Source organism: Pantherophis guttatus, chromosome 7 (assembly GCF_059756535.1).
Source record: "Pantherophis guttatus breed Tessera chromosome 7, ASM5975653v1, whole genome shotgun sequence".
NCBI lineage: Eukaryota > Metazoa > Chordata > Lepidosauria > Squamata > Colubridae > Pantherophis > Pantherophis guttatus.
This window is the reverse complement of record NC_142069.1, coordinates 5,665,567-5,683,740: the sequence shown is the minus strand read 5'-3', so window position 1 is coordinate 5,683,740 and position 18,174 is coordinate 5,665,567. Positions and strand designations below refer to the sequence as shown.

The following is an 18,174-nucleotide window of genomic DNA, read 5'->3' as shown; positions in this document are numbered from 1 at the left end:
AATAGGTGTCTTGATAGAAAAACACTTAATATACTGTATATATATATTAAGTGTTTTTCTGGCCTTGGAAAAGATCCTGGCGGAGGCCAAAAGCAAATCAGTTTCACACTGTTGCTTAAAAAAGGCATTGATTTGCCCATATCCTCAGCTGAGGGCTTTATATCCCTCTCCGAGCTGATTTACAGAATCAGCATCTTGCCTCCACAATCTGGGTCCTCATTTTACTGACCTCAGAAGGATGGAAGGCCGAGTCAACCTTGAGCCGGTCAGGATTGAACTCCTGGCAGTGGGCAGAATTAACCTACAATACTGCATTCTAACCACTGCCCCACCAGGAAGAAGAATGAGAAAGGGAATAGGAGAAGAAGGAAGGAAGGAAGGAAGGAAGGAAGGAAGGAAGGAAGGAAGGAAGGAAGGAGATGGAAGGAAGAAAGGAAGATAGGGCAATAGCTCTTAGACTTATCGACTGCTTTTCAGTACTTTCCAACTCTCTATAAGCAGCTTGGAGAGTCAGCCTATTGCCCCTAACAATCTGGCTCCTCATTCTACCAACCTTGGAAGGATGGAAGGCTGAGTCAACCTTGAGCCTGGTTAGATTCGATCTGCCAAACTGCTGGCAGATCAGTGATCAGCAGAAGTAGCCGGCAGTACTGCACTCTTAACAACTGCGCCACCGCAGCTCTTTTATAAATATCAACCTGGTGGGACCGGAAGAAGAAATGACTGGAAGATTGAACTGCAGTAAAAGCAGTTTCTAGTTTATGTTAAACATTCATGAAATGGAGGTGAACTTAGAGGAGCTATCAGAGGTGAGGAAATATGGCAAGATGGTGAAGTTAAGAATTATTTGCACTTTATTAATTCCAGTCTTCAATAAGAGCTAGACTAAAAGAATTTTGTTGGCCTCATTGTTGACTGCACCTTATATTATATTTCCCCTATTTTTGGTTTTTATTTCGCTCTTGGAAATTGTCTTTTCTTTAGGTTTGCTCTTTGCAACATGGCTGATATCCAAAACACCTTGCTGATATTTGCTGTCCCCTTCTCTGGAATTGAACGGGACGGGGGCCAAATGTCGAGAATCTGTGGGCTACTTTTTAGTTTCGAGTTGTTGGCTTCCAAAACTGTAACATGAACTGCTTCCTCCATTTACAGACAGAGGCAGTTCCACAGAAATGGCCCTCTAGATCAAGTATCTCTCAAGCCATCAAAAGTTTATCTTGAGTATCTGTCAAGCCATCCAAAAACGGTCAAGGGTTCATTTCTTTAGAAAGGTAACAGGAAATAGCCAAAATATAAATCTTGGAGCAGGGGCCTCGATCTGCATTGTGACTCTCCTCTGTCTACCTGACTTCTTCTGGTCTACAAGTAAGACACTGGTTTCAATTGTGAGTATTTTGCAGGGTAAGTTACTATGTGATGTTTTGTTATGGGCTGCAGCCAGTGGTGGGATTCAGCCAGTTCGCACCACTTCCGGAGAACCAGTTGTTAACCTTCTGAGCAGTTTGGTGAACTGATTGTTGGAAAAAAATCATTAGGTCAGAGAACCAGTTGTTAAATTACTTGAATCCCACCATTGGCTCTAGCCACTGTAGAAGCCATCTTGTGCAAATGCTTGAATTACGCTCTTCCCATCCTGGATATCGTCACCTGTTGTTTGCATCTTTGGGTTACTACAACTCGACCTTTGGTCAGAAGCACAAGGATTGTTAAATTAATGATGGTTAACGTAGGCAAAGAGGTTTAAGATTTGTTGGAAGGAAAATCCCTCTGGTTCAGTTCCAAGCTGGGAGAAAGACATTGGAAATAAATAAAATAGAGGCTGGAGGCTGATTGGAAAGAGGGTCCGTGAATTGATGAAGCAGAACAAACCAACCACATGTAATTCTGGGAGAGCTGACAAAATGGAGTTTAGACTGGGTAGGTTTTTATACCTTCTGGATTCCTATGGGGTCATGTAGGGGTCACGAGCCTTCCCTTCCCTGCCCTTCCTTCTCTTCTATCTAGAAATGTAAACAATCTGGTTGGCCTCCATCTGAACATGTGGAAAAGCTGGTCTTTGTTAGCCATTGGCTATATTCAACCTCAAACTAATTCTTTGCTAAATTAAAGTGTTTCTTCTTCTTCTTCTTCTTCTTCTTCTTCTTCTTCTTCTTCTTCTTCTTCTTCTTCTTCTTCTTCTTCTTCTTCTTCTCCTCCTCCTCCTCCTCCTCCTCCTCCTCCTCCCCCTTCCTCCTCTTCCTCCTCTTCCTCCTTCTCTCTCTCTCTCTCTCTCTCTCAGCAGAAAAGTTCTACTTGAAGGACCAACCGACCAATTGCACAGCCATGTTGCTGCTATGGATCCTCTCCCTGGCTGCCTCCTTTCTCCTGCCTGCAACTGGGGAGGTGGTACAAAGTTTCAGTACATGCAGTCAGTTCTTTTTGGATGAAAAGCCCCCTAACCTGGAGCCAGAGAATTTGGCCAGAATCTGCCAGAGGTATAACAACAGGTATCATTTTGCCACAATGTACGACACAGATCGGCGCATCCCCGTGTTCTCAGCGTATAAATATCAGCCTGGTAAGGCTCCAAGATGGGACGAGTGGATGATTGAACCGCAGGTAAGAGAAGTTCCTATCCTGAAGCTAAACATTCATCAAATGGGGGCCACCTTAAAGGAACAGTCAGTAGTTAGGAAATAAAGCAAGACAGTGCATTTAAGAATTATTTGTATATAATTATTTCCAGGATTCATCCGGTGCTAGGCTGGAAGGATTCTGTTCACCTCATTGTCTACCTTGGCAAGGTCTTACTTCCATCTGATTCTTTCCCAAAATGTTGTGGCCCGTCAGCGGCCAGTGCAGCTAGTAGCTGATTCCGACAGCGAGGAGGCTGGTGTGGTGCTGCGCCAGCAGCCTGTGCAGCTGGCACTCGAATCGGACAATGAGGAGGTTGGAGAAGATGTGGTGCCAGAGGCAGGGATTCAGCCAGGGCCTTCATAACCTCCAGAAGTTCCCTTAAGTGAAGAGGACGAAGAGGAGGAGCCTCTTCTCGATGCACGGGTGCGCAGAGCTGCCAAAAGGCAGGAGTGGCGCCTCAAGAGGAGGTCTCCTCGAGAGTAAGGCTTGGGGCTAATTGGCCACTCCCTTAGCCTATTTAAGGAGGAACGCCAACTGGAAGCAATTTGCAGGGAACAACTCAGTTCACATACCTTCGTGTCTTGTCTTGCTTATCTTATCAGCTTCCTGCAAATTGCTTCTGGGCATTCTGCCAACCACAGTAAGCTTTCAGTATTATTCTTTGAATTCTTGGCGGCTTTTAATGCAGTTAATTAACAGCCGTTGTTGTACAAAACTGGTTTATTTAGAAAACGAAGGTTGGAACGGACTTCGTGTGTGCTGCGTTCTTTGGGGTCCGTAGCTGGGGCAGAACAGAAAAGAATCAAGTTCAGAGATCACCCCAAACCCAATATTTCACGCTCAATCAATGTGTGCTCTCTACTAGAAGATGGTTTAAAGTGGGCTTCTCAAGAGCATCAATCTGGGGTTTCAATTTCCAGAATCCTTACAAACTTCCCTGTGGGCTCGGATGCCTGGAAGATGCCATCCAACCTGCCTTTGCAGAGTATCCCACACCCCATTCCCTGGCTGACTCACTGTAGATCTTTCCCCAGATTCAAGATCTTTGACTCAGTGTTGTGTAAATGCTAACCAGTCACGTTGCTTGTCTTTTCTTATTCCTAGCTTGCCCTGCCTGGGGATGATAATCGAAAGAGCATGGAACTAGAAGCCGATTGCGGAATCGACATCAATGTCCTTGAAAACAGCCAGGCTGTTGAACGGGATTACAAAGACGGCGTTCTTTACGACAAGGGACACTTAACACCACCGTCCCATCAACCGGACCAGGCTAGCAAAGATGCAACCTTCACTTTAACCAACATTGTGCCCCAGTTACGCCAACTCAATACTGGAGAATGGAGATTATATGAGGAAAGTATGAAGAAATCTACTAAAGGGTGCCTTGATACATATGTCATTGTGGGTGTGGTGCCCGGCAATAAATCCATCAATGACAGAGTGAATGTACCCAGTCATATCTGGGCTGCAGCTTGTTGTGTGTTAAAAAACAATGAGAGAAAGTCCTGGGCAGTCCTTGCACAAAATGATAAGAATAAGGTAGTCCATCATAGCTTGGTGGACCTGCAAGCACAACTTGCTAATCTCTATGGGAAGGAAGTTGATCTTTTCGATAATGCTTGTAATGCACCGGATGTCTCGCAAAACTGAACTCACACAGCAAATAAAAGCAAAGTACAAATGTAGTAGCTTACTTGTTCAGCCTATGGAATGAAAGCGGTTAATTGTAATCCTGGCTTGTTCTGTGTGATTGTATTCCTCAGGGTGGCAAAAATCCAGGCCGTTTGATTAGTTTACGGTAATGATTATTATGGGAATCCAGCAAATAAATTAATCCAGTAGCCAGATTAAGGGTCTAGAGTTGACAGAGCTAAAATGGTTATCTCAATTTACAGGTTGTATAGGATTGATCATTTCAACACATGTACAATATAACCAGTGGTGGGTTGCTCCTGGTTTGGTCCGGTTCTATAGAACTGGTGGTAAAACCGATGGGAGGCTCCGCCCACCCACCATGATGTCATCATGGGGGAATCTGCGCATGCCCGCATGTGCTCCCTTTGCGAACTGGTAATAAAGGTACCTGAGTATAAATTGTGAAAAAGGGAAGTGCAGTGAGAAGGAATGAGCACTGATGCTGAACAGGAGTTATGCTTGATACAGATAATCCTCGAATTATGACTGTTAAATGAGTGTTCTGACAGTGCTGAAAAAAAGTAATTTACAACCAGTTCTTGCACTTAAGGACCATCGCAGTGTCAACACAGTCAGCTCAAAATTGGGGTGATTGGCAACTGGCATGTGTTTACGATGGCTGCAGTGCAGAGGTAGGTTTCAGCAGGTTCTGACCAGTTCTGGAGAACCGGTAGCGGAAATTTTGAGTAGTTCGGAGAACCGGTAGTGAAAATTCTGACTGGCCCCGGCCCCATCTATTCTCTGCCTCCCGAGTCCCAGCTGATCGGGAGGAAATGGGGATTTTGCAGTAACCTTCCCCTGGAGGGGGGTGGGAATGGAGATTTTACAGTATCCGTCCCCTGCCACGCCCACCAAGCCACACCCACAGAACCAGTAGTAAAAAATTTTGAAACCCACCACTGCTGCAGTGTCCGAAGATCACCATTTGCAACCATCCCGGGAGGCTCCTGATAGGTAAAGTCAAAAGGGGGAGCTGGTTTTGTTTAATGACCTCAACAACAAAGGTTGTAAAAGCAGGTCTGACTCACTTAATGGTTACATTGCTTAGTGACAGAGATTCTGGTCGCAATTGTGATTGCAAATTGATGCCTTCCTGTATTTACCTGCTTCTGATGCTTTGTCAATAAATGCTTTTTCTTAGTTCTTGCAATAAACTTGCTTATCAAAGATCTGTGTCCTTGTGTCACTTTCAGTAAATCAACCTGGAAAAGCTTGATCATTCTGTTTTATCAGTCAAACGAGTATGGGGCAGGGAGAAGGCGTATTGCTAAATAATTTCATTCCTCCCCCACTATTTTGTCCTTGTTGATTGATTGATTAACTGCCATTAAGTGCCATCAATTTTTTTTTATGGACAAAGGATGGATGTTTGGTGTTGTAATTTAGGTCTAACAGTCCTGAATTCTTGAGTTCTTCACTTAAAAGCCTCTGGATCCAATATGGCTTAATTCTAAATAAGTATTAATTAATTAATTGATTGATTGATTTTTAATTAATTAATTTTTAATTAATTTTAAATTAATTAATTCTAAATTCATTCTAAATAAATAAATAAACATCGAATTGTTAACTAGGGCATACAAAACCTTTGCCAGACCAATTCTCGAATACAGCTCGTCTGCCTGGAATCCACACTGTATAACAGACATTAATACAATTGAGCGAGTCCAGAGGTATTTCACGAGAAGAGTACTCCACTCCTCTGCTCACCATAGAATCCCTTATGCCTCCAGGCTCAAAATTTTAGGCTTGGACAACCTAGAACTACGCTGACTACGGTCTGACTTAAGCGTAGTACACAAAATTGTCTGCTACAACATCCTACCTGTCAATGACTACTTCAGCTTCAACCTCAATAAGACACGGGCAAACAATCAATACAAACTTAAAGTAAACCACTCCAAACTCGATTGCAGAAAATACGACTTCAGCAACAGAGTGGTCAATGTCTGGAATGCACTACCTGACTCTGTTGTTATGTCCTCAAACCCCCCAAACTTTAACCTTAAACTGTCTACTGTGGACCTCACCCCATTCCTAAGAGGTCCGTAAAGGGAGCGTGCATAAGCGCACCAGCGTGCCTTCCGTCCCTGTCCTACTGTCCCCATTTATTCGTACTCATTTCCTGTGTTCATGTCCATAAGTTTATACTTACACCTGTTTTCTTGTACATGTTTGGCAAACTAGATTTATATATATATATATAAAATTTATATTTTGCTGATAAAGAAATAGGTGTCTTGATAGAAAAACACTTAATATACTGTATATATATATTAAGTGTTTTTCTGGCCTTGGAAAAGATCCTGGCGGAGGCCAAAAGCAAATCAGTTTCACACTGTTGCTTAAAAAAGGCATTGATTTGCCCATATCCTCAGCTGAGGGCTTTATATCCCTCTCCGAGCTGATTTACAGAATCAGCATCTTGCCTCCACAATCTGGGTCCTCATTTTACTGACCTCAGAAGGATGGAAGGCCGAGTCAACCTTGAGCCGGTCAGGATTGAACTCCTGGCAGTGGGCAGAATTAACCTACAATACTGCATTCTAACCACTGCCCCACCAGGAAGAAGAATGAGAAAGGGAATAGGAGAAGAAGGAAGGAAGATAAGGAAGATAAGGAAGATAAGGAAGGAAAGAAGGAAGGAAGGAAGAAAGGAGATGGAAGGAAGAAAGGAAGATAGGGCAATAGCTCTTAGACTTATCGACTGCTTTTCAGTACTTTCCAACTCTCTATAAGCAGCTTGGAGAGTCAGCCTATTGCCCCTAACAATCTGGCTCCTCATTCTACCAACCTTGGAAGGATGGAAGGCTGAGTCAACCTTGAGCCTGGTTAGATTCGATCTGCCAAACTGCTGGCAGATCAGTGATCAGCAGAAGTAGCCGGCAGTACTGCACTCTTAACGTCTGCGCCACTGCAGCTCTTTTATAAATATCAACCTGGTGGGACCGGAAGAAGAAATGACTGGAAGATTGAACTGCAGTAAAAGCAGTTTCTAGTTTTTGTTAAACATTCATGAAATGGAGATGAACTTAGAGGAGCTATCAGAGGTGAGGAAATATGGCAAGATGGTGAAGTTAAGAATTATTTGCACTTTATTAATTCCAGTCTTCAATAAGAGCTAGACTATAAGAATTTTGTTGGCCTATTGTTGACTGCACCTTATATTATATTTCCCCTATTTTTGGTTTTTATTTCGCTCTTGGAAATTGTCTTTTCTTTAGGTTTGCTCTTTGCAACAAGGCCTGATATCCAAAACCCCTTCCTGATATTTGCTGTCCCCTTCTCTGGAATTGAACGGGACGGGGGCCAAATGTCGAGAATCTGTGGGCTACTTTTTAGTTTCGAGTTGTTGGCTTCCAAAACTGTAACATGAACTGCTTCCTCCATTTACAGACAGAGGCAGTTCCACTGAAATGGCCCTCTAGATCAAGTATCTCTCAAGCCATCAAAAGTTTATCTCGAGTATCTGTCAAGCCATCCAAAAACAGTCAAGGGTTCATTTCTTTAGAAAGGTAACAGGAAATAGCCAAAATATAAATCTTGGAGCAGGGGCCTCGATCTGCATTGTGACTCTCCTCTGTCTACCTGACTTCTTCTGGTCTACAAGTAAGACACTGGTTTCAATTGTGAGTATGTTGCAGGGTAAGTTACTATGTGATGTTTTGTTATGGGCTGCAGCCAGTGGTGGGATTCAGCCAGTTCGCACCACTTCCGGAGAACCAGTTGTTAACCTTCTGAGCAGTTTGGTGAACTGATTGTTGGAAAAAAATCATTAGGTCAGAGAACCAGTTGTTAAATTACTTGAATCCCACCATTGGCTCTAGCCACTGTAGAAGCCATCTTGTGCAAATGCTTGAATTACGCTCTTCCCATCCTGGATATCGTCACCTGTTGTTTGCATCTTTGGGTTACTACAACTCAACCTTTGGTCAGAAGCACAAGGATTGTTAAATTAATAATGGTTAATGTAGGCAAAGAGGTTTAAGATTTGTTGGAAGGAAAATCCCTCTGGTTCAGTTCCAAGCTGGGAGAAAGACATTGGAAATAAATAAAATAGAGGCTGGAGGCTGATTGGAAAGAGGGTCCGTGAATTGATGAAGCAGAACAAACCAACCACATGTAATTCTGGGAGAGCTGACAAAATGGAGTTTAGACTGGGTAGGTTTTTATACCTTCTGGATTCCTATGGGGTCATGTAGGGGTCACGAGCCTTCCCTTCCCTGCCCTTCCTTCTCTTCTATCTAGAAATGTAAACAATCTGGTTGGCCTCCATCTGAACATGTGGAAAAGCTGGTCTTTATTAGCCATTGGCTATATTCAACCTCAAACTAATTCTTTGCTAAATTAAAGTGTTTCTTCTTCTTCTTCTTCTTCTTCTTCTTCTTCTTCTTCTTCTTCTTCTTCTTCTTCTTCTTCTTCTTCTTCTTCTTCTCCTCCTCCTCCCCCTTCCTCCTCTTCCTCCTCTTCCTCCTTCTCTCTCTCTCTCTCTCTCAGCAGAAAAGTTCTACTTGAAGGACCAACCGACCAATTGCACAGCCATGTTGCTGCTATGGATCCTCTCCCTGGCTGCCTCCCTTCTCCTGCCTGCAACTGGGGAGGTGGTACAAAGTTTCAGTACATGCAGTCAGTTCTTTTTGGATGAAAAGCCCCCTAACCTGGAGCCAGAGAATTTGGCCAGAATCTGCCAGAGGTATAACAACAGGTATCATTTTGCCACAATGTACGACACAGATCGGCGCATCCCCGTGTTCTCAGCGTATAAATATCAGCCTGGTAAGGCTCCAAGATGGGACGAGTGGATGATTGAACCGCAGGTAAGAGAAGTTCCTATCCTGAAGCTAAACATTCATCAAATGGGGGCCACCTTAAAGGAACAGTCAGTAGTTAGGAAATAAAGCAAGACAGTGCATTTAAGAATTATTTGTATATAATTATTTCCAGGATTCATCCGGTGCTAGGCTGGAAGGATTCTGTTCACCTCATTGTCTACCTTGGCAAGGTCTTACTTCCATCTGATTCTTTCCCAAAATGTTGTGGCCCGTCAGCGGCCAGTGCAGCTAGTAGCTGATTCCGACAGCGAGGAGGCTGGTGTGGTGCTGCGCCAGCAGCCTGTGCAGCTGGCACTCGAATCGGACAATGAGGAGGTTGGAGAAGATGTGGTGCCAGAGGCAGGGATTCAGCCAGGGCCTTCATAACCTCCAGAAGTTCCCTTAAGTGAAGAGGACGAAGAGGAGGAGCCTCTTCTCGATGCACGGGTGCGCAGAGCTGCCAAAAGGCAGGAGTGGCGCCTCAAGAGGAGGTCTCCTCGAGAGTAAGGCTTGGGGCTAATTGGCCACTCCCTTAGCCTATTTAAGGAGGAACGCCAACTGGAAGCAATTTGCAGGGAACAACTCAGTTCACATACCTTCGTGTCTTGTCTTGCTTATCTTATCAGCTTCCTGCAAATTGCTTCTGGGCATTCTGCCAACCACAGTAAGCTTTCAGTATTATTCTTTGAATTCTTGGCGGCTTTTAATGCAGTTAATTAACAGCCGTTGTTGTACAAAACTGGTTTATTTAGTAAACTAAGGTTGGAACGGACTTCGTGTGTGCTGCGTTCTTTGGGGTCCGTAGCTGGGGCAGAACAGAAAAGAATCAAGTTCAGAGATCACCCCAAACCCAATATTTCACGCTCAATCAATGTGTGCTCTCTACTAGAAGATGGTTTAAAGTGGGCTTCTCAAGAGCATCAATCTGGGGTTTCAATTTCCAGAATCCTTACAAACTTCCCTGTGGGCTCGGATGCCTGGAAGATGCCATCCAACCTGCCATTGCAGAGTATCCCACACCCCATTCCCTGGCTGACTCACTGTAGATCTTTCCCCAGATTCAAGATCTTTGACTCAGTGTTGTGTAAATGCTAACCAGTCACGTTGCTTGTCTTTTCTTATTCCTAGCTTGCCCTGCCTGGGGATGATAATCGAAAGAGCATGGAACTAGAAGCCGATTGCGGAATCGACATCAATGTCCTTGAAAACAGCCAGGCTGTTGAACGGGATTACAAAGACGGCGTTCTTTACGACAAGGGACACTTAACACCACCGTCCCATCAACCGGACCAGGCTAGCAAAGATGCAACCTTCACTTTAACCAACATTGTGCCCCAGTTACGCCAACTCAATACTGGAGAATGGAGATTATATGAGGAAAGTATGAAGAAATCTACTAAAGGGTGCCTTGATACATATGTCATTGTGGGTGCGGTGCCCGGCAATAAATCCATCAATGACAGAGTGAATGTACCCAGTCATATCTGGGCTGCAGCTTGTTGTGTGTTAAAAAACAATGAGAGAAAGTCCTGGGCAGTCCTTGCACAAAATGATAAGAATAAGGTAGTCCATCATAGCTTGGTGGACCTGCAAGCACAACTTGCTAATCTCTATGGGAAGGAAGTTGATCTTTTCGATAATGCTTGTAATGCACCGGATGTCTCGCAAAACTGAACTCACACAGCAAATAAAAGCAAAGTACAAATGTAGTAGCTTACTTGTTCAGCCTATGGAATGAAAGCGGTTAATTGTAATCCTGGCTTGTTCTGTGTGATTGTATTCCTCAGGGTGGCAAAAATCCAGGCCGTTTGATTAGTTTACGGTAATGATTATTATGGGAATCCAGCAAATAAATTAATCCAGTAGCCAGATTAAAGGTCTAGAGTTGACAGAGCTAAAATGGCTATCTCAATTTACAGGTTGTATAGGATTGATCATTTCAACACATGTACAATATAACCAGTGGTGGGTTGCTCCTGGTTTGGTCCGGTTCTATAGAACTGGTGGTAAAACCGATGGGAGGCTCCGCCCACCCACCATGATGTCATCATGGGGGAATCTGCGCATGCCCGCATGTGCTCCCTTTGCGAACTGGTAATAAAGGTACCTGAGTATAAATTGTGAAAAAGGGAAGTGCAGTGAGAAGGAATGAGCACTGATGCTGAACAGGAGTTATGCTTGATACAGATAATCCTCGAATTATGACTGTTAAATGAGTGTTCTGACAGTGCTGAAAAAAAGTAATTTACAACCAGTTCTTGCACTTAAGGACCATCGCAGTGTCAACACAGTCAGCTCAAAATTGGGGTGATTGGCAACTGGCATGTGTTTACGATGGCTGCAGTGCAGAGGTAGGTTTCAGCAGGTTCTGACCAGTTCTGGAGAACCAGTAGCGGAAATTTTGAGTAGTTCGGAGAACCGGTAGTGAAAATTCTGACTGGCCCCGGCCCCATCTATTCTCTGCCTCCCGAGTCCCAGCTGATCGGGAGGAAATGGGGATTTTGCAGTAACCTTCCCCTGGAGGGGGGTGGGAATGGAGATTTTACAGTATCCGTCCCCTGCCACGCCCACCAAGCCACACCCACAGAACCAGTAGTAAAAAATTTTGAAACCCACCACTGCTGCAGTGTCCGAAGATCACCATTTGCAACCATCCCGGGGGGCTCCTGATAGGTAAAGTCAAAAGGGGGAGCTGGTTTTGTTTAATGACCTCAACAACAAAGGTTGTAAAAGCAGGTCTGACTCACTTAATGGTTACATTGCTTAGTGACAGAGATTCTGGTCGCAATTGTGATTGCAAATTGATGCCTTCCTGTATTTACCTGCTTCTGATGCTTTGTCAATAAATGCTTTTTCTTAGTTCTTGCAATAAACTTGCTTATCAAAGATCTGTGTCCTTGTGTCACTTTCAGTAAATCAACCTGGAAAAGCTTGATCATTCTGTTTTATCAGTCAAACGAGTATGGGGCAGGGAGAAGGCGTATTGCTAAATAATTTCATTCCTCCCCCACTATTTTGTCCTTGTTGATTGATTGATTAACTGCCATTAAGTGCCATCAATTTTTTTTTATGGACAAAGGATGGATGTTTGGTGTTGTAATTTAGGTCCAACAGTCCTGAATTCTTGAGTTCTTCACTTAAAAGCCTCTGGATCCAATATGGCTTAATTCTAAATAAGTATTAATTAATTAATTGATTGATTGATTTTTAATTAATTAATTTTAATTAATTTTAAATTAATTAATTCTAAATTCATTCTAAATAAATAAATAAACATCGAATTGTTAACTAGGGCATACAAAACCTTTGCCAGACCAATTCTCGAATACAGCTCGTCTGCCTGGAATCCACACTGTATAACAGACATTAATACAATTGAGCGAGTCCAGAGGTATTTCACGAGAAGAGTACTCCACTCCTCTGCTCACCATAGAATCCCTTATGCCTCCAGGCTCAAAATTTTAGGCTTGGACAACCTAGAACTACGCTGACTACGGTCTGACTTAAGCGTAGTACACAAAATTGTCTGCTACAACATCCTACCTGTCAATGACTACTTCAGCTTCAACCTCAATAAGACACGGGCAAACAATCAATACAAACTTAAAGTAAACCACTCCAAACTCGATTGCAGAAAATACGACTTCAGCAACAGAGTGGTCAATGTCTGGAATGCACTACCTGACTCTGTTGTTATGTCCTCAAACCCCCCAAACTTTAACCTTAAACTGTCTACTGTGGACCTCACCCCATTCCTAAGAGGTCCGTAAAGGGAGCGTGCATAAGCGCACCAGCGTGCCTTCCGTCCCTGTCCTACTGTCCCCATTTATTCGTACTCATTTCCTGTGTTCATGTCCATAAGTTTATACTTACACCTGTTTTCTTGTACATGTTTGGCAAACTAGATTTATATATATATATATATAAAATTTATATTTTGCTGATAAAGAAATAGGTGTCTTGATAGAAAAACACTTAATATACTGTATATATATATTAAGTGTTTTTCTGGCCTTGGAAAAGATCCTGGCGGAGGCCAAAAGCAAATCAGTTTCACACTGTTGCTTAAAAAAGGCATTGATTTGCCCATATCCTCAGCTGAGGGCTTTATATCCCTCTCCGAGCTGATTTACAGAATCAGCATCTTGCCTCCACAATCTGGGTCCTCATTTTACTGACCTCAGAAGGATGGAAGGCCGAGTCAACCTTGAGCCGGTCAGGATTGAACTCCTGGCAGTGGGCAGAATTAACCTACAATACTGCATTCTAACCACTGCCCCACCAGGAAGAAGAATGAGAAAGGGAATAGGAGAAGAAGGAAGGAAGGAAGGAAGGAAGGAAGGAAGGAAGGAAGGAAGGAAGGAAGGAAGGAAGGAAGGAAGGAAGGAGATGGAAGGAAGAAAGGAAGATAGGGCAATAGCTCTTAGACTTATCGACTGCTTTTCAGTACTTTCCAACTCTCTATAAGCAGCTTGGAGAGTCAGCCTATTGCCCCTAACAATCTGGCTCCTCATTCTACCAACCTTGGAAGGATGGAAGGCTGAGTCAACCTTGAGCCTGGTTAGATTCGATCTGCCAAACTGCTGGCAGATCAGTGATCAGCAGAAGTAGCCGGCAGTACTGCACTCTTAACAACTGCGCCACCGCAGCTCTTTTATAAATATCAACCTGGTGGGACCGGAAGAAGAAATGACTGGAAGATTGAACTGCAGTAAAAGCAGTTTCTAGTTTATGTTAAACATTCATGAAATGGAGGTGAACTTAGAGGAGCTATCAGAGGTGAGGAAATATGGCAAGATGGTGAAGTTAAGAATTATTTGCACTTTATTAATTCCAGTCTTCAATAAGAGCTAGACTAAAAGAATTTTGTTGGCCTCATTGTTGACTGCACCTTATATTATATTTCCCCTATTTTTGGTTTTTATTTCGCTCTTGGAAATTGTCTTTTCTTTAGGTTTGCTCTTTGCAACATGGCTGATATCCAAAACACCTTGCTGATATTTGCTGTCCCCTTCTCTGGAATTGAACGGGACGGGGGCCAAATGTCGAGAATCTGTGGGCTACTTTTTAGTTTCGAGTTGTTGGCTTCCAAAACTGTAACATGAACTGCTTCCTCCATTTACAGACAGAGGCAGTTCCACAGAAATGGCCCTCTAGATCAAGTATCTCTCAAGCCATCAAAAGTTTATCTTGAGTATCTGTCAAGCCATCCAAAAACGGTCAAGGGTTCATTTCTTTAGAAAGGTAACAGGAAATAGCCAAAATATAAATCTTGGAGCAGGGGCCTCGATCTGCATTGTGACTCTCCTCTGTCTACCTGACTTCTTCTGGTCTACAAGTAAGACACTGGTTTCAATTGTGAGTATTTTGCAGGGTAAGTTACTATGTGATGTTTTGTTATGGGCTGCAGCCAGTGGTGGGATTCAGCCAGTTCGCACCACTTCCGGAGAACCAGTTGTTAACCTTCTGAGCAGTTTGGTGAACTGATTGTTGGAAAAAAATCATTAGGTCAGAGAACCAGTTGTTAAATTACTTGAATCCCACCATTGGCTCTAGCCACTGTAGAAGCCATCTTGTGCAAATGCTTGAATTACGCTCTTCCCATCCTGGATATCGTCACCTGTTGTTTGCATCTTTGGGTTACTACAACTCGACCTTTGGTCAGAAGCACAAGGATTGTTAAATTAATGATGGTTAACGTAGGCAAAGAGGTTTAAGATTTGTTGGAAGGAAAATCCCTCTGGTTCAGTTCCAAGCTGGGAGAAAGACATTGGAAATAAATAAAATAGAGGCTGGAGGCTGATTGGAAAGAGGGTCCGTGAATTGATGAAGCAGAACAAACCAACCACATGTAATTCTGGGAGAGCTGACAAAATGGAGTTTAGACTGGGTAGGTTTTTATACCTTCTGGATTCCTATGGGGTCATGTAGGGGTCACGAGCCTTCCCTTCCCTGCCCTTCCTTCTCTTCTATCTAGAAATGTAAACAATCTGGTTGGCCTCCATCTGAACATGTGGAAAAGCTGGTCTTTGTTAGCCATTGGCTATATTCAACCTCAAACTAATTCTTTGCTAAATTAAAGTGTTTCTTCTTCTTCTTCTTCTTCTTCTTCTTCTTCTTCTTCTTCTTCTTCTTCTTCTTCTTCTTCTTCTTCTTCTTCTCCTCCTCCTCCTCCTCCTCCTCCTCCTCCTCCTCCTCCTCCCCCTTCCTCCTCTTCCTCCTCTTCCTCCTTCTCTCTCTCTCTCTCTCTCTCAGCAGAAAAGTTCTACTTGAAGGACCAACCGACCAATTGCACAGCCATGTTGCTGCTATGGATCCTCTCCCTGGCTGCCTCCTTTCTCCTGCCTGCAACTGGGGAGGTGGTACAAAGTTTCAGTACATGCAGTCAGTTCTTTTTGGATGAAAAGCCCCCTAACCTGGAGCCAGAGAATTTGGCCAGAATCTGCCAGAGGTATAACAACAGGTATCATTTTGCCACAATGTACGACACAGATCGGCGCATCCCCGTGTTCTCAGCGTATAAATATCAGCCTGGTAAGGCTCCAAGATGGGACGAGTGGATGATTGAACCGCAGGTAAGAGAAGTTCCTATCCTGAAGCTAAACATTCATCAAATGGGGGCCACCTTAAAGGAACAGTCAGTAGTTAGGAAATAAAGCAAGACAGTGCATTTAAGAATTATTTGTATATAATTATTTCCAGGATTCATCCGGTGCTAGGCTGGAAGGATTCTGTTCACCTCATTGTCTACCTTGGCAAGGTCTTACTTCCATCTGATTCTTTCCCAAAATGTTGTGGCCCGTCAGCGGCCAGTGCAGCTAGTAGCTGATTCCGACAGCGAGGAGGCTGGTGTGGTGCTGCGCCAGCAGCCTGTGCAGCTGGCACTCGAATCGGACAATGAGGAGGTTGGAGAAGATGTGGTGCCAGAGGCAGGGATTCAGCCAGGGCCTTCATAACCTCCAGAAGTTCCCTTAAGTGAAGAGGACGAAGAGGAGGAGCCTCTTCTCGATGCACGGGTGCGCAGAGCTGCCAAAAGGCAGGAGTGGCGCCTCAAGAGGAGGTCTCCTCGAGAGTAAGGCTTGGGGCTAATTGGCCACTCCCTTAGCCTATTTAAGGAGGAACGCCAACTGGAAGCAATTTGCAGGGAACAACTCAGTTCACATACCTTCGTGTCTTGTCTTGCTTATCTTATCAGCTTCCTGCAAATTGCTTCTGGGCATTCTGCCAACCACAGTAAGCTTTCAGTATTATTCTTTGAATTCTTGGCGGCTTTTAATGCAGTTAATTAACAGCCGTTGTTGTACAAAACTGGTTTATTTAGAAAACGAAGGTTGGAACGGACTTCGTGTGTGCTGCGTTCTTTGGGGTCCGTAGCTGGGGCAGAACAGAAAAGAATCAAGTTCAGAGATCACCCCAAACCCAATATTTCACGCTCAATCAATGTGTGCTCTCTACTAGAAGATGGTTTAAAGTGGGCTTCTCAAGAGCATCAATCTGGGGTTTCAATTTCCAGAATCCTTACAAACTTCCCTGTGGGCTCGGATGCCTGGAAGATGCCATCCAACCTGCCTTTGCAGAGTATCCCACACCCCATTCCCTGGCTGACTCACTGTAGATCTTTCCCCAGATTCAAGATCTTTGACTCAGTGTTGTGTAAATGCTAACCAGTCACGTTGCTTGTCTTTTCTTATTCCTAGCTTGCCCTGCCTGGGGATGATAATCGAAAGAGCATGGAACTAGAAGCCGATTGCGGAATCGACATCAATGTCCTTGAAAACAGCCAGGCTGTTGAACGGGATTACAAAGACGGCGTTCTTTACGACAAGGGACACTTAACACCACCGTCCCATCAACCGGACCAGGCTAGCAAAGATGCAACCTTCACTTTAACCAACATTGTGCCCCAGTTACGCCAACTCAATACTGGAGAATGGAGATTATATGAGGAAAGTATGAAGAAATCTACTAAAGGGTGCCTTGATACATATGTCATTGTGGGTGTGGTGCCCGGCAATAAATCCATCAATGACAGAGTGAATGTACCCAGTCATATCTGGGCTGCAGCTTGTTGTGTGTTAAAAAACAATGAGAGAAAGTCCTGGGCAGTCCTTGCACAAAATGATAAGAATAAGGTAGTCCATCATAGCTTGGTGGACCTGCAAGCACAACTTGCTAATCTCTATGGGAAGGAAGTTGATCTTTTCGATAATGCTTGTAATGCACCGGATGTCTCGCAAAACTGAACTCACACAGCAAATAAAAGCAAAGTACAAATGTAGTAGCTTACTTGTTCAGCCTATGGAATGAAAGCGGTTAATTGTAATCCTGGCTTGTTCTGTGTGATTGTATTCCTCAGGGTGGCAAAAATCCAGGCCGTTTGATTAGTTTACGGTAATGATTATTATGGGAATCCAGCAAATAAATTAATCCAGTAGCCAGATTAAGGGTCTAGAGTTGACAGAGCTAAAATGGTTATCTCAATTTACAGGTTGTATAGGATTGATCATTTCAACACATGTACAATATAACCAGTGGTGGGTTGCTCCTGGTTTGGTCCGGTTCTATAGAACTGGTGGTAAAACCGATGGGAGGCTCCGCCCACCCACCATGATGTCATCATGGGGGAATCTGCGCATGCCCGCATGTGCTCCCTTTGCGAACTGGTAATAAAGGTACCTGAGTATAAATTGTGAAAAAGGGAAGTGCAGTGAGAAGGAATGAGCACTGATGCTGAACAGGAGTTATGCTTGATACAGATAATCCTCGAATTATGACTGTTAAATGAGTGTTCTGACAGTGCTGAAAAAAAGTAATTTACAACCAGTTCTTGCACTTAAGGACCATCGCAGTGTCAACACAGTCAGCTCAAAATTGGGGTGATTGGCAACTGGCATGTGTTTACGATGGCTGCAGTGCAGAGGTAGGTTTCAGCAGGTTCTGACCAGTTCTGGAGAACCGGTAGCGGAAATTTTGAGTAGTTCGGAGAACCGGTAGTGAAAATTCTGACTGGCCCCGGCCCCATCTATTCTCTGCCTCCCGAGTCCCAGCT

At 43.8% G+C, this 18,174-nt stretch overlaps 3 protein-coding genes across 3 annotated transcripts; all 3 read left to right on the top strand.

The window, feature by feature from the left end:
* Nucleotides 1-1,353: 1,353 nt before the first annotated feature.
* On the top strand, nt 1,354-4,973 carry LOC148112754 (endonuclease domain-containing 1 protein-like). Its single transcript, XM_087873197.1, has 3 exons — nt 1,354-1,404; nt 2,285-2,601; nt 3,724-4,973. Exons 2-3 carry the CDS (start codon nt 2,326-2,328, stop codon nt 4,267-4,269), a joined length of 822 nt encoding a protein of 273 aa, XP_087729323.1. The 5' UTR covers nt 1,354-1,404; nt 2,285-2,325; the 3' UTR covers nt 4,270-4,973.
* Nucleotides 4,974-8,911: 3,938 nt separating this feature from the next.
* LOC148112753 (endonuclease domain-containing 1 protein-like) lies at nt 8,912-10,982 on the top strand. Its single transcript, XM_087873196.1, has 2 exons — nt 8,912-9,131; nt 10,254-10,982. The coding sequence occupies exons 1-2, from the start codon at nt 9,036-9,038 to the stop codon at nt 10,797-10,799; spliced, it is 642 nt and encodes a 213-aa protein (XP_087729322.1). The 5' UTR covers nt 8,912-9,035; the 3' UTR covers nt 10,800-10,982.
* Nucleotides 10,983-14,448: 3,466 nt separating this feature from the next.
* Nucleotides 14,449-18,072, top strand: LOC148112752 (endonuclease domain-containing 1 protein-like). Its single transcript, XM_087873195.1, has 3 exons — nt 14,449-14,499; nt 15,384-15,700; nt 16,823-18,072. Exons 2-3 carry the CDS (start codon nt 15,425-15,427, stop codon nt 17,366-17,368), a joined length of 822 nt encoding a protein of 273 aa, XP_087729321.1. The 5' UTR covers nt 14,449-14,499; nt 15,384-15,424; the 3' UTR covers nt 17,369-18,072.
* Nucleotides 18,073-18,174: the final 102 nt, after the last annotated feature.